Here is a 15,981-nt window from a genome sequence, read left to right as displayed (position 1 = left end):
AAAAATAACATAGAAACATATAGAAATAAATAGGTAAAATGCAATATTATCTATTTCACTACCAGCAACTCTGGTAGCGAAAATTAACATTACTTTTCCAAATTAGTAATCTGTATTCAGTTGCAATTCAGTTTTCCTAGGCCAGAAGGCTGATTCACATGTAAAACCAGTGGGCTGTGCTTTGAACAGTTTATTTACTCCCATATTCATAGCTTTTTAATCTAATCTGGACAGTCAAACAGCCTTACACTGTGAAATTGGTTTCATATTATGTCTGTTACACCACCATGTCTTATTTTTCCTTTCTTTTGCAAAATGAATACGTTGTTCACTGCCACAGTTTGCTTTCTCGAAAAACAAAACAAACAAACAAACAAACAAAAAACCCAAATCAAAACAAAAAACAACACCCAAAAAAAAATGAAGAAAGCTTTGGCTCATAGAATTTGACCATGAAGAGGAATGTATCACAGAAAATAATTAAATAATATAAGGGATGACTGGCAGTTTTCTTCTGTAATATAGAAAAGTACTCTTCAATCTTGGCTTGTGTCTTCCAATAAATATTGTACTATAAAAAGTAGAATATAGTTATAGGAAAAAGAAATCTTTAAGTAAATCTAAGTAAATCTAGTAGTAGAAGAATGTGTATTTTCCCTTGGAAGAGTAGAATGTGGCCCAGTTGCATAACTGTGTGCCACTCACTTCTACTTCTTTGCATTTTGCACAGTCCAATGAAGCTCAGATCTCCATTAAAAAACATATTTATATACAACCATTCTTGACAAAATTTTCCATACCTAGGCAACAGGCTTGTATGAATCCATCAGGGATGCTCTGAGAGTATGATTCCTATGTTAATGTGTTGATGCAAAAGAAAAGTAAAAATATTCTGAAACCAAAGAAAACTCTTCAAGGAAAGTTGTGCTGATGACCCCCAATAGGGGGCTGGATTTCAGGCTGGATTCTTTCCAGCTGCACTGTTAATCCAGCTTCTCCATTTTCCCCAAACTTCTGGAGACCTCTACAATCCGAAAGTGGCCTAATAGCTGCTGAAATCACCATGAAGGGGAAGTTGCTGGTGGTTTCCAACAGCTCTCAGCCTCTGTCTCCCCTTAGACCTGTAGTGGCCATAGCTGAAATAAAGTCCCCACTGTGACTACAGGTGCCAACTTGGCTCCCAGCCAGAATGTCATCTTGCCAGTAAGGTGGTGGACCTTCTGATTTCCTTTCACACTGGAGCAATGGATTTGTCCTTGCACAGGTGATCACTTCAGGAAGGAGCACAAAGCCAACCCCACAGCGACTTGATGTGAGGTTTGCCAAAGTGGCCACTCACATTTGGCCCAAATCCAGACTGCAGGACCAGAGAAATACCAGCACTTGCATAGAGAAGATGGAAATAGCTGTAAACTACTGAGAGGTTCTTAAGATTCTACCCTTCTTACAAAATAGGTACAGGTGTCACTGAATCTCCGTGGCTTCTAAATGCAGATGTAGAGTGAATTGTGAGTGTGATGAAGGAGGGGACATGAAGTAAGTGCTACATTTAATGGATGCCAAACTCAGGCAGTGAATCATATAATCATAAAATGGTTTGGATTGGAAATGAACCTTAAAGAACATCTAGTTCCAGCCCCACTGCCATGGGCAAGAACACCTTCCACTGGGTTGCTCAGAGTCCTGTCCACCCTGGTCTTGAACACTTCCAGGGATGGAAAGTCCACAAAGTCTCTGGGCAACCTGTTCCAGTGCCTCACCATACTCACAGTAAAGATTTTCTTCCTCATATCTAATTTAATCTAAATCTACCTTCTTTTGTTTTAAAACCAGTACAACTTTTCTGATCACTAAAGGTTTGTGCAAAAAGTCTCTTTCCATACTTCTTGTATACTGGTGAGCTGAGAGCTAAAGAGCAACTAGTAAGCTACAGGGCAGTGCACCTCTTTAAAAGGGGGTGAGGGGTGGAGGGAGGGAGGAAGGAAAGGAAGGAAGGAAGGAAGGAAGGAAGGAAGGAAGGAAGGAAGGAAGGAAGGAAGGAAGGAAGGAAGGAAGGAAGGAAGGAAGGAAGGAAGGAAGGAAGGAAGGAAGGAAGGAAGGAAGGAAGGAAGGAAGGAAGGAAGGAAGGAAGGAAGGAAGGAAGGAAGGAAGGAAGGAAGGAAGGAAGGAAGGAAGGAAGGAAGGAAGGAAGGAAGGAAGGAAGGAAGGAAGGAAGGAAGGAAGGAAGGAAGGAAGGAAGGAAGGAAGGAAGGAAGGAAGGAAGGAAGGAAGGAAGGAAGGAAGGAAGGAAGGAAGGAAAAGAGCATCAACAGAAGAAAAGTAAAGGGAAGCAAAGTGAGGAAGAAGGTGCCGTTGCATTCCCTGCTCCATCTGCTGGAGCAGCCCAGAACAGCTTGTAGTGTTCACCCAGACAATTGGATTGCTGCGATCGTCTCCTGGCTTGTTACCCAACTACCTTTCTTCAAATAATTACTTGGTAGCAGTGAGCTGCATCATTTTTGTAATGACATCTCAGGTTTGATTTCTCCCTGTTAAGTGTTTTGAGCACCTGCAATTGCACATTTAGATGTAACAGGATAATGTAGAAACTTCTGCTTTGTTATGAAATGATACAATACAACTCAACTCCAGTTTAAAAACAGAAAAAATTGCTTTAAGAAGATGCAGTTCACTGCACTGGATGAATGGTAATAACTCCTCGTGGTTTATTTTACAGCCATTTCCTTTTCCTGCTTGGGTTCCCATATGAGTCCTCTTTTGTCTCCACTTTCATAATTGCTCTCTTTACAGCTTCTCCTCAGCAACACTTAGAAAAAGGTAACTTTCATAAATCTTAATATTCTCAATTGTTACTTTAATCATGTGTTTAATAGTTCCTTTCCTTTTTTTTCTATTAAAATATTTTAATTCAAGTAAAGGATGGTGTTTCTGATTGAGATTTAGTTTTTAATGCTTGATATTAAAGGGAAAATTGTGGCATTGTAGTGGCATTGTAAATCCCAGGTCTGATAGGAAGGTTACCGAACTTTTGACTGGCATTCCTAAAAACCAAAGAAAATCCCAGAGAAATAATGAATTGACATGGTGCAAGTAAATCAAGTTCATGATCTGATATATAAGCACATTCAGAGGATACTCTGAGATAAATATGGAAATATTAACTTGGTCATTAGAGGAAGTATCTGTCCTTACTATTATTTAAATGCTCAGGGCAATTGTCCTGAAACAGGATGCAAATAAACCCAGTTCCCAAGCCTGTCTAATTTTATAGCACATCAATGTTGGTTATCCTAACGTAAATACAAGGCATTGTCTGTGCAGAGTGCTTCATCATGAAAAAAATGACAGGGTCAAATATATCACAATGATATCAGATTACAAAAGTGTTGTACCTCTACAATCTACATACAATCTACAGGGGGAAAAAAAATTATGGTGATGAGGATTTTTTTTTATTATTATTTTTAATTTTTTTTAAGGAAACAGGAACACGCTATTTTCCTGGAGTCAGGAACATGCTATTTTCCTGGAGTCAGATGACTCACAAATTCTGCAGAAGGCAGAGTATAATGTAGACAAAGTCTGTCCTTTTAACAACCATGGCAGTTGTTAAAATAGAGCTGTGGAGTGATAATGTAGTAGCATGAATTTATTTTAGATTGTGTAGATCATTAAATAATTAAACTATGGCATTATTCTTTACAGCATCTTTAATATAATTTCACTCATATTATTTTAGATAGTCTATTATAATTTAGGTATATAAGATTTCCACCTCTTCCATTGACCCAGGAAAACTAGGGAAAAGGTGAATCCGGCAAGGGATCTGTTGGAATTATATCTGGAATTACAGTCTCTCTGGGGAAGATACCACATTTCTGGCATGATCACTTGTAACAGCAGCTGGTTTGTGTTGTGCCATGGTGTGCCATGGTGTGTCAGGTCTGTTGTTGTGGGGGGACACGGCAGCCAGTGTTCTCTTCCCTGTGCCTGGAGCATTGCTGATGCCTTTCAGCTTGCAGACATATGATGGCTGTGCCAAGTCAACACTGATGCTGCACAAGGACCTTAAATTTCTGGACTGTCCCCACAGTACAGGATCCTGTGTGCTGACAACCATCATTCCTCTCGAAAAATAGATATTTCTTGTGGCTGGTGAGGAGTAAAGTCTTATTTCTTGTTCTCTTTAACATTTTCAGTAATTCCAAAAAAGCCAGGTTTTCAGCTTGGCCCTCAGAAACCTCAATGATCTTACCCAGCATATCTCTATATCTTCATTAAAATGATACTTGAAATAAATACAAAGAAAAATAGGCATATGGAAGAAATACCATTTTTGGAGTATGGAAAGAAGAAACAAATATTTACTTGCAAAGTTCAATGGCTGCTGTAGAACACAACACCAAAGTGCCTCACGAGGAGGTTTACCAGTAGGTGGTGATATATAATTATCTATTAGCTATTTTCTGCCTGCAAAGATTCTGAGCTACAAGCAGCTTCACTATGCAACTTCTTGTTTAAGCTTTCCTTTCATATTGCTCCAGCTTTATGAGATATCTTTTACAAGTTTCACAGATGCAGAAGTGTTTCATAGCTGCAATTGCATCTTCTGGCTGTAGCATGTCAGCCTGCTCCCTGTTCCGTGAACAGCAGGGCTGCCTTCCCACTGCTGAGCAAAATGTTTGTTTTGTGTGGTTTCAGGGTTTTTTGTCAGCTGATGAAAGAAAATAAACCAGTTCTCACAACACGTGCATGAGGAAAAAATCCTTTCTTTGTAGTGTGTACCTCTTATTTACTCCCCTTACTTATTAACTTATGAATAGACAAGTTTTAGAGTTTGCTGTGTGGAAATCTGCTGTTTACTGCCAAATGTAATCAGCAGCCTCTCCTAAGTCCATCACCCCCTTCTGCGCATCAGTGCTCCTAGGTTATGAAGCCACCAGTAACCCTGGAAAAACATTATTCCCCTCAGCTTGGTCTATCTATTATTTTAGACCTATCTATTATTTAGGTCTATCTATTATTTTACTAGGTCTATCTAGTAATTTAACTACCCATGTGTGGGTTGTGACTAATGAAAGCCATATAGATACAGCAAATGAGATGAAGCTCAGGTTTAGATAGTGAGCAATTTTGGAGCAGCAGGAGAAAACAAGCCTTCAGGCTTCCCTTAGGCTTCAGGAATCACCACAGAACTGAGCTGTTTTGTGGGAAAGGTATTGGCTCCATGGAGGCCACAGGTCAATTCACTGGCTGGAGCAGAGGTGATAGATAAAGAGTGCTCCTGGCAGCCTCTGCCCACAGCCAGTGGGTGTATCTGGGTGAAAAGTGTCGTGGTGCCCTTTGGGGGAAAGTGGTGCAATCTAACCATGCATCAGTCTCACCACGGTTGCTGGCCCTGAAGACACGAGCAGACCTTGTGCGGGCACGGCTGCCCTTGGAGCCTGTGTGGGCAGCTAGGCTGGGCTGGAAGCGGCTGCTAAATGGCTGTACTGGGTGAAATGTCAGCATGCTCTCTTGCCTGCATCCACGTGCTCTTGAGCTGCTCTTTCTGAACTGCTTCTAGCTCAGTGTTCATCAGGGCTCCATCAAAAGGTCCTATTACAGTTCTTGGAAGGTTTTGCGTTTTCTAACTACTATTTGATACATTGCTGAGTTCTTGATGAACACCTATGCTCAAACCTGCAGTGACAAAGGCTTATACATTCAAACATATGCAGTGCTTTATTCCTGATGCTGTCACTGGTCTGAGTTAAGTCTTGAGCCCAAGTTGTGTCAGTTTTTCACATTAATATTCTTCTTACCATTTACACAAGGAGTTTTCTTCAATGAGCCAGGCCAGTATGCTTTTTCTGACTGTATCCATAACTCTTGTTGGTCATCCCCTTGGGCTGGGGCAAGACAGCCAAGCTCATACACAACACACAAAGGGCTGCAGAAAATGTACTATCTGTCAGTCAGTAGGACCACATGGTGCTTTTAATCCCTGCTGTACAGACTAGTGGCTACTGCCTGAGCTTTGTCTGTGGGAAATAGTGTATTTGTCAGAAGAACACCAAAATACCACACCCAGAACATTAGCACTCCAGCACTCCACTGGTGCTGCTGAAAAATCAGGGAAACCTAATGCCCACTAATATAAATGGAAGGAGATTCACACTTATTGTCTGCTAAATTTGGTGGAGTATCTGTGGCAGACAAGATTCCTGCTTGCCTTTATCACAAGGACATAAGTCACAGCCTGTAGCCTGTTGTAATACAGGCTGGCTTTGGGACTGTAGACTGGCCTATTTAAGACTTTCCTGAGAGGAAAAGCAATTATTTCAGGTTGCCAAGCAGCTCCTGTGCTCTGCCTACACCTCGTTGTACTTTTAGAACTATTATATATGTACAAAGCAGAAAGTGAAAGAAGGAGGGCAGCTTTAGAGAAGTTACTGCTGCTGTTTGCTGGCAGCAGGATACCATTTATAAATGATGTTATCATCACTTTGCAGCACAACAACTCAAAGCACAGAGAGAAGAGGCAACTATGATGGCAGCTCTACCTAGTGAAACACAAGATATGATGAGGGGACACAGGCAACTGTTGCTGGTTAAATGTTATTCTGGGGTGTTGGACATAAAACAGACAGTAGCTTCTGACTTTCTTTTTCAGTGCTGTTTCAACAACACATGCAAAACGAATTAGATGCTAATATAATAAAATTATTATTCTTGTTTAGGATGAAGAAGTCACAGGATGAAATCAAAGATGACACCCCAAACTGAATTTTTCAATAATGCAAATAGGCAGGAAATGGAAAAGCAAGGTTTTTGTAAAGCAATTATATAATATCAAGCTAAATTCAGCTGATGAAAAAGAACTTTTTATGGGAAAATAAATGAAGCATTTGTGCTTAAATGAAAATGGGATGGAAGACTGGAGCTGACATGCAAAAGGAGTGATTTTTAGATGAAGTGATGGCAAACCTTGATGCTGCAAATAAGGTTAATTTCTTCAGTATAGTAACTTAAAAAATGACTCAAATGTAATGGCATGTGCACAGTTACCCCATGCCTCTCTGCCTGCTCTGGTTTGAAGCCAGGACAATATTTCCACCTGCCAGATTTGAGTGTAGTGTTCAATTGCAACAGCAAGATGTCCAAATCTTTACTGTTTTATCACACAACTGTAGGGACACCAAGAGAAACTTGTACAAAAGTAAGTCTGAAAAATCCTTCACTTTCTCTCTTAGAAACATATTAGGCCTTGGACGACTAATGAAACATCACTATACCTGAGCTGCCTCCTTGCTGGCTTGATGCCAAATCTAGGAGCAAGCCAAAGTTTGAATTCTCATACGTGAACAACAGAAAGGAGAAAATGTTTAGTGGGAAAATAAAAGGTGGTCCAAGGACAATTAAAAAAAACCGAAACTAGTGTGGTTGTCTAGATTTACTTTCCTTTTCTTCTATGATTCACCCTATGATTCTGTGAGAGACCATTTTTACCCTTTCTTCCAGACAAATGTTGTTAGAGGAAGTAAGTCCACCTCCGCAGCCATCCCTTTGCCCAACTGCTGAACCCTGCCGTTCCCTCTCGCAGTGGCACCAGAGCCAGGGCAGCCCACAAGGAGAAGGGAGGGGGAACAGGCTGGCAGCTGAAGGGCAGCACGGGCTGCAGCCACCACTTAGCACAGCCTGAATCTCCTGGACACCGGTCAGTAGCCATTTCATATATTGCTAAACTTGAACTATAAACTGCAATTGGTAAATCTGCAGGATTAATCAAAATACACCTGGCTAACCTTCGAATTATCAACTATTACAGCTGTTTGGTTACTTTGGAACTGCTACTGCTACGTGACATTAGCTCAAGGCCAGATCTGCAACTGTCTGCATCAATCTGGCGAAGCTCTCTGCAGAAAGGTGACAGCAGAGAGGGAACAAGCTCTCTCCAGAAATGGTTAATCAATAGCTTGCTAGGTTGACTCCGTGCCATTAGATACAGTAGAGTAGCCATTGTCTATAAATTGTGACCTGTCTTCTTCTTCATTCTCAGTAACCTCACCTGCCATCCTGGTAGTTACCCATTTTCCACTTGGAAGCTTTTGGGCATTACCAGAAATGTTCCTAACATCCTGGATCTGGGGAACAGCAGTAATACTTTGTTGTGTGTCTTGGTTTCTTCTAGGGAGGAGGAGAAGGTAAGGACTCTTTCTGTAAAAGCATCTCTGTGTGCCTGGCCTTTATTTGTGTCAAATATCCTGTGTACATCACTAAGAGAACTGTAGTCAGACATATGCAGGACAGCATAGACAATGCTGTAGTTTGGTCTTTTAAGAGATTTATGTTCCAATTGAATTTTTGTGTATGAACTTTGAAATAATAGTGTAGTGATGCCCAGAGGTAGCTGTAGATACAAATCTATGCATAAGTGAGGTAATTAAAATATTAATATGTATGTCCTGATTTCCTAAAGTTCTGGGCTGTAATTTCACTTGTATTGTAATCACAGTGAACCTACTTATATGTAATTATTTTTTAATACCTACTTACATTTTTATATTATATCTAGTAACACAATTTAATACAGGTAATATTTATGTATGAAGTATATTCCTTAAAAGCATTTATCCTACTGACACATTTACATAAGGAACAAGTAATTTGCTTAACTCTTCTTATTTTTTAATTTCCACAGTAATTTTCTAGTTTTATTTTAAAAAGTTTAATTTAAAAAAGGTGAAAATAATTAACTTCATTTGCTGCAAAAGCTGAAATATTATATGAAAGTTATTTCAGCAGTCATAATGTCCTTATACAGGAAAGCTGTTTCTACTCAAAAAAGAAGATAATTTAAACATATGCTTTGCTTTAAGTATCTGCTTAATTTATAGCATGTGATTGATGACACATTGTCTGAAACACTAGCTCTTATGCTTACTGAGGATCATAGCAAAATTAATGGGATATGCCAATAATAACAACATTTCTATGCTAAAAAGTTTCTTTGCTTGCTATTCAAATTAAATTGTGGATAGAATTGTCCAAAAATGTATTAGATAATATCAGTGTGATGAATTATTTATTAATATGACAATTTCATAACTGTGTTAGCTAATGGCAATAATTTTGCATTTGGACAGGTGAAAAATATTCATCTGATCCAGGGAAAAGAAATATGACCTAATCAAACTGGTTTATTATGTGTTTCATTATGTCTATTAATAGTTAAAGTTGTTCTTTCTTAAATAGTTTAGCTCTTAAAGGGGAGAAAATTATTTGTAAATAAACTACTTATTTGGGATTTTTTTATTCTTTTTTTTCGCATTACACAAAGCCTAATGTCAGTATTTTACATACATGATAGTCCTGGGAAGAGATCTTTATACATAATTTTAAACTGAGCCTTTGTTTTGTGTTTTGTAGGCGGCAAGGTGAGCCACCACTTGAAAATGGGTTCCTTCCATACCTGGGCTGTGCCTTGAAGTTTGGTGCCAACCCCCTTGAATTCCTCAAAGAAAAGCAGAAGAAGCACGGCCACATCTTCACTTGCCATGTAGCAGGGAAATACATTCATTTCCTCACTGACCCTTTTTCATACCATGCATTGATGCGCCAGGGAAAACACTTGGACTGGAAAAAGTTCCACTTTGCTACTTCTGCCAAGGTATTCCTGGTTTTAATATCCAACATGCAAAGTATCTGCTGACATACCCAGTTAATCCTGTAAACATAACTATGCCTTTGGATAGTTATGGATTGGTTTCACATTTCTGCACTTTTACTGGTTTAAAATATTGAGGTCTTTTTTTTCCTCTTCCTGAATGGAAAAGACATTTGCAGTGATTTGGATTGTTCTAAGACTATACATTATTCTAAGACTGTACATTATTTTATTACATTATCCTTCTCTTTATTAAGCTATGAAGTTATACTTCAGCTTTTCTTTCTGTTAGACTTTATAATCCAAATAATGACAGGGCTTACTTATCATGCATACAATTTATTTTGTGACAGGCTTTTGGGCATGGTAGCATTGACCCAGCGGAGGGAAACACCACTGAAAATTTTCATCAGACTTTCATTAGAACCCTTCAAGGCAATGCCCTAGATGCCCTCATTGAAGCAATGATGGAAAACCTACAGTATGTCATGCTGCAGTCAAGAGCACCTAAGCTTCAGTCTAATGCCTGGGTGACAGAAGGACTTTATACCTTCTGTTGCCAAGTGATGTTCGAGTCTGGCTTTTTAACACTTTTTGGTAAAGAATTAAATTCAAATAATGACAAAAACCTATCATCAAAGCAGGAAACTGAGAGAGCTCATATCCTAAATGCCCTTGAAAACTTCAAGGAATTTGATAAGATTTTCCCAGCCCTCGTGGCAGGGCTGCCTATCCACCTCTTCAAGAGTGCCCACAGCGCACGTGAGAAGCTGGGAGAGGCTCTCCTGCACAAGAACCTCCTGAAAAGGGACAACCTGTCTGAGCTTGTCACCCTCCGCATGTTCCTGAATGACACCCTGTCAACCTTCGATGACATGGAGAAAGCCAAGACCCACGTGGCAGTGCTCTGGGCCTCTCAAGCAAACACCATTCCTGCCACCTTTTGGACCTTGTTCTACCTTCTTAAGTAAGTCCCAATACTTGTTTCTCCCAAACAAGCAAAATATTTATCTTTCAGAAACCAATTCAGTAGTACAGGCCAATTCCACTCCCTGATACCTCATCAGTGGTAAACTTACTGTCTGCAACAGAAGTGTTGTGTTGTTCAGGACTTCCACAGAAAAGCACTCACCCACCTGAGAACGAGTAGTGGTATCACAGAACAATTTTTAGAAGCTTTTTTTTTTAAGAAACAGCACTCGAGGGCAATGCTGCACTTTGTCAAGAAAGCTTTGAAGAAAATCTGTATGATTTGATGTTAAAAGGGCTAGTTGAAGTCAAAACATTAATTGTTTTAAAGACTACAAATATAACTAGACATTTTTAGACCATCTCACTAGAGCAGGCAAAATGAGCTTTAACTTCATTATTGTTTTCACAGATACTTAGTAGAAAATAATTTATAAGTTGATAGATCCCACTGAAGCTCCACTGTAGATTGCACCTGCTGAGCTTGTTACTTGTGAGACAAGTGCACAGCTTAGATAATGCTATCAAATGTCCATTCTAGAGTGGGCCTTTCTGGATTATCTGCTTCAGCATAACTATGAAGTATGTGTCTAAATTCCTAAAGTTTTTACTTATCACATCTACTTGCCAATGCTAATTTTTGAGGTTATTTTGTGCTTTTTTCTCCAAGAATGCATTTGCTTTAGATTTGCTGGACTTGGAGTCTTTTAACACCCTGATTGTGCCTTTGTCAAGACACAATTGCACCCTCTTTTATTGTGTCTATATGTTTCACCAAAGCTCATATATTCCATGTCTGAAAGAAAGGCTAGATGGTGAAGGGTACTATGTGGGCTCTTAGTATTAGGAAGATTCTTTCAGCTAGACAGAATATTGTCACCTCAGCCAGAATAAATGATGTTATAAAACTGATCTATAATCCTGTTCCTAAATTTTCTACCTGCAGTGGGGCTATTTCCTAATCTAGAACTGGCTGATTTTTTTCTTATTTTTGGCATTGCTTTGTAGTGCCAGTACTGTTTATTACGCACATCGGTTCTGTCCCACTTGTCATTGCAGACAAAATCAAACACTTGGGATTCCCTTATTTTTCTTTTTTTGTACTTTGAAGTTATCATATCTTTTCCAAGACATGAAAAAATGAAACTGCACCATTTTGCTGCAACATTTTTATTTTAGAACGTTGTACTTGTTGGCCAACAAAATAAATTTTAGTCAGGAAGAAAGTTAATAGCAAAACCACTTCTTAAAGAATTTTTAAATTTATGTTATATCTTTGCTCTTTTGATCTTAGGAATCCAGAAGCAATGAGAGCCGCTACCAAAGAAGTGCAAAGTGTTTTGGAAAGTGCTGAAGAGAGTATCAGCTTAGATGGCAAACATATTTCCTTGAACCGGAAACAGCTGGATAATATGCCTATTCTAGGTATGACTATTTTATGCAGGATTATTTTATGCAGAAATCACACTACAATTTCCATGGTCTTGTATTTATTACCATATAAATCCTTGCTGTAGAATTCCTATGGAACTAAGAAAGAAACAGTAGAACAGGAAACTGTATGCTCCTTAGCAATAGCCAGCACAACCAGGCTTCCCAATGTCCCAGATGGTACTGAGACTATCAAAATTCACATGAACAGCACTTTTTCATGGATAATGGCATGTCTCAATAATCCTACACTGCTATATAACACAGACCCATGGATAATTCTGAACCATATTTTGTTTGGTTATGTCTTTAAACCAAATAAAAAGGTGTTGCCAAAACTTAAATCCCTATTCTTATCATGTGAAGCAATGTTTTCTAATACCATTACTTCTATTTCCTCACAATAATTTTCAAATTATAAGCACAGAGAGAAGCTACAGAGAGTTATGATAATGTTGCTTTTTAACTACTGTTACTTAAAAAAAAAAGTCAGCCAATATTGAAACAAAAAATTCCCATATTACTTTCTTTCTGAGTATGGGTTTCTATACAGGACCTCTTAAAGCTTCAGAAAATTCTGCTCACTGCACTGTCTCCTTTTTTTGTTATGTTTTCAGTTTCCACTGGTTTGGTCTTTATCTCAGAGTGAAAATATGTCTCACTTTTGAACATTCTGTTTCATCCACTCTAAGAATTCTTCATGGGGAAAGCAGATTAGGCTCTCAGTGGTATCTGCAGAAGGAATAGAAATGCTAGAAAGAAATGAGAAATACTTTCTTAGGCATTTAGAAAGTTAATGTTATAATATTTCTTCTAATAAATTCAGGGTTTGAAAATGGCTCTGAAATAGCTCAATATCCATGACCTGCCCCCAGTATGTGAATGCACTGTTTCCATGACAACCATTCCTTGTCCTCTCCCAACAGACAGCATCATCAAGGAGGCAATGAGGCTCTCCAGTGCATCCATGACTTTCCGAGTGGCCAAGGAGGATTTCACTTTGCACTTGGAGAATGACTTTTACAACATTCGTAGAGATGACATTGTAGCTCTTTATCCTCAGCTGCTGCATTTCGATCCAGAAATCTATGCTGATCCCTTGGTAAGCATTTTTCCCAAATTGCATTAAACTTGGTGCTCTTGGCAGAAGTTAACAGGCCTTTAGATAAAGGAGTGCCCCATGGCTGGTTTTCTGTTGTACCCCAGACAATCCATATTTACACCTGAAGATGTGATAACAGGAAACAACAACAACAAAAAAAAAATAAAGCGAGTGAAGGCACTATCTGCAAAACATGTTTTAGTGTAACCCAAAGGTGTGCTACCAGCCCCAGACAGCCCTCTACTTACTGCCTTCCTCAGTGAGGGAAGATCGCCATGATGAGGTGGTCTTTGAAGAAAGATAAGGATAATAGTTTCCCAAAGGCACAGAATTAGAATTCTTCCAGTTCTCCTTCTGCCACAGGAACAAGAATGCAGGTTACAATCCTTATTTTTAGAGGTCAGGAAAGAAAAGGGGAGTTATCAACAAAGAACCTGGGATCCTGTCCCACATAACAGAGCTTCTCAGAGTTCTACTCTTTCTGAAACAGAACCGTGAGGGCTGGTGGTACTGTACGATGCTTATTGCTGCAGAGATCCCTTTCCCAGCCTGCATTTTGTGTCTTAGCAGCTTTATCTGGCTTTTGAAGGTATCCAAACATCAAGGGTCTCTTTTGTGTGTTTAATTGCAGACATTCAAATACGATCGCTTCCTGAACGAGAAGGGAGAGGAGAAGACCGACTTCTACCGGAACGGCCGGAGGCTGAAGCATTACTACATGCCTTTTGGGACAGGCATAGCAAAGTGCCCGGGCAGGTTATTTGCTGTCCATGAGATCAAACAATTTTTGGCTCTGATTTTTTCATATTTTGAGATAGAGCTCGTGGACAGCAATGTGAAGTGTCCCTCTCTAGATCAATCCCGTGCAGGACTGGGTATTTTGCAGCCATCCAATGACATTGATTTCAGGTATAGGCTGAAATGCTTATGAATATATATTTTGTACTATGCATATACACTATGTACTAGTAGTACATAAATACACTGTATATACTAACAGTACTAAATACACTGTATAACACATGCTTTATATACATTTTATGTATATATGCAAATGAAATGTTTCAAGTCTTGGGGGAAAATCTATGTGAAGATGCTAATTCACCATTTTAATGAAAAAGGTGCACCAGTGTGCCACCAGCATGCAGTGGATTTAATGCTCTCGTTTGATGCAAATGTCTCCCTTTTTACCAACCATTTTGAAAGGCAAGATTTTCCATTGTGTGTATACAGCAGCTGGGTTGTTGGTTTGTTTTCTTTTCTGTCAGCAAATACTTTCCCACAGGTTGAATATCATGATCTAATTCATAATAATTTCAAAATTGTACTACAGTTAAAATATATTCTTTTCTATAATTGAAATATTGGGCAGGGGGGTGGGCCTCCTCACAGGTGAAATAAAGTTTTTGTTGTACAAAGGCAGATTCACAGTGGGGAGGGGAGAGTTTCCTGGGGAATTACATTTATGGTTTTATGAAAAACTGGAAGACTTGAAAAAAAACCTACAGAAATATTCACGTTCAAGTGAACCTGCAAAACTTGTATTATATTCTTTGTAAGATAATTATTTTTAGAAAGTGCTAACTGTATTAAAATAAATTATATTGGCTGAACCAAATGCATCTCTAGACTCTTTGTTGTTTTAACATCTTAACATTATCAAAGGTTTATGCACTCATCCAAAGCCACCAAAATCAGTTTTAAACTAGCCAGCTCAAACACCAATATGGAGATAAATAAATAGCTACCACTTTGTCACCTGTGGTTCTGGCTGCATCTAGCCTCATTGCCTAGACTCCATATTTCCATAAGCCTTCTTAGGTCTTCCTAGTCTAATTCCATTAAAGTTACCATGGGTAGTAGTATGCCCACACATTTTATTTTCACTGGTGGCATGTCCATAAGAGCAATTGCTTCAGGCTTAATATAATTTAGTTCTCTCTAACATCCCTGTCCTTTTCTGCTGCAAGTGGCAGATGTATGTATGTATGTATGTATGTCAGAAAAGTGAAATTTTTAATGAAATTTCTTTGGTCTAAAAGAGAGAGCTGTCTTATAATTTACTAATGAAATGAACAAATGGACTTAAAACATTGTTTTTATCCTGCTTTTTTCCAAGCAGGAAAATAGTTTTGTCCTTAACTCAAAAGTAAGCCTTGTGAGACGAGATACAGGACTATTTGATATTTTCAAATTTCACATTCTGGCAAGATATGCGGCTTAGCTGATAGGACTATTACTAAATAAGGATTTTTTTATTGAATTCTACAATTACTTTAAATTAGCTATTCTTTTTTCTTCTCACTATCCACCACACTAAATATTCAAAGATTAATAAAAAATTGTGAGCATGTGTATAACACTTAATTTTGTGTGCAACACACATTTATTATCTGTGTGTTGTCTTTGTAATTTTATTTAATCATTTTGCATTTTCAAAGGAGAACAGGGAACACAGATTTCTTGCACCATGTATAATATTAAACAATTATGTGTAATGCAAGGGGCGGTTGAATTATTACTTTGGTTCTCTTGGTAAGGGTAGTATCCAGTACAGCTTGTTTTCACACTTCTGCCAATTATATTTTGTATGATTCATATAAATTATAACATATTCAATGTAAGCTAAATTTGAGAGTGAATGCAAACCTGACATGCGTCCTGGCTCATGTTTTTATCACTGAAATATCTGCTCCTTCTTTCTTAAATAAATTCTGCTTGAAACAGCAGATTTTGAGGGCAGCAAGGCTATGCAATATTTTAAGAAAAATACACTTCCTTGATGAAAAGGAATTCAACATGGAATTACAACAACAGAAAAAAGATAAGA

At 38.5% G+C, this 15,981-nt stretch overlaps 2 protein-coding genes across 3 annotated transcripts in view; one reads left to right on the top strand and one right to left on the bottom strand.

The window, feature by feature from the left end:
- The first annotated feature begins 2,348 nt into the window (after positions 1-2,348).
- Positions 2,349-14,813, top strand: LOC135279585 (cytochrome P450 7A1). Of its 2 annotated transcripts, none has more exons than XM_064387055.1 (8): positions 2,349-2,817; positions 7,504-7,908; positions 8,042-8,186; positions 9,412-9,652; positions 10,003-10,616; positions 11,913-12,043; positions 12,976-13,151; positions 13,783-14,813. In XM_064387055.1, exons 3-8 carry the CDS (start codon positions 8,107-8,109, stop codon positions 14,080-14,082), a joined length of 1,542 nt encoding a protein of 513 aa, XP_064243125.1. In that variant the 5' UTR covers positions 2,349-2,817; positions 7,504-7,908; positions 8,042-8,106; the 3' UTR covers positions 14,083-14,813. The 2 variants fall into 2 exon arrangements, with proteins under 2 accessions (XP_064243125.1, XP_064243122.1); XM_064387052.1 differs by having other exon boundaries at positions 2,350-2,817; positions 7,504-7,699; positions 13,783-14,812.
- Positions 13,141-15,981, bottom strand: part of UBXN2B (UBX domain protein 2B) — a 67,651-nt gene continuing 64,810 nt past the window's right edge. Inside the window, exons 9-10 of the mRNA XM_064387069.1 lie at positions 13,400-13,505; positions 13,141-13,272 (exon numbers count right to left, since the gene is read on the bottom strand). Coding sequence (XP_064243139.1) covers positions 13,267-13,272; positions 13,400-13,505 — 112 coding nt within the window. The 3' untranslated portion in view covers positions 13,141-13,266. The remainder of the gene's footprint in view (positions 13,273-13,399; positions 13,506-15,981) is intronic.

This window comes from Passer domesticus, chromosome 1, assembly GCF_036417665.1.
Source record: "Passer domesticus isolate bPasDom1 chromosome 1, bPasDom1.hap1, whole genome shotgun sequence".
NCBI classification, from domain to species: Eukaryota; Metazoa; Chordata; class Aves; order Passeriformes; family Passeridae; genus Passer; species Passer domesticus.
The sequence above is the reverse complement of the archived record's forward strand: the minus strand, read 5'-3'. Positions and strand labels throughout refer to the sequence as shown.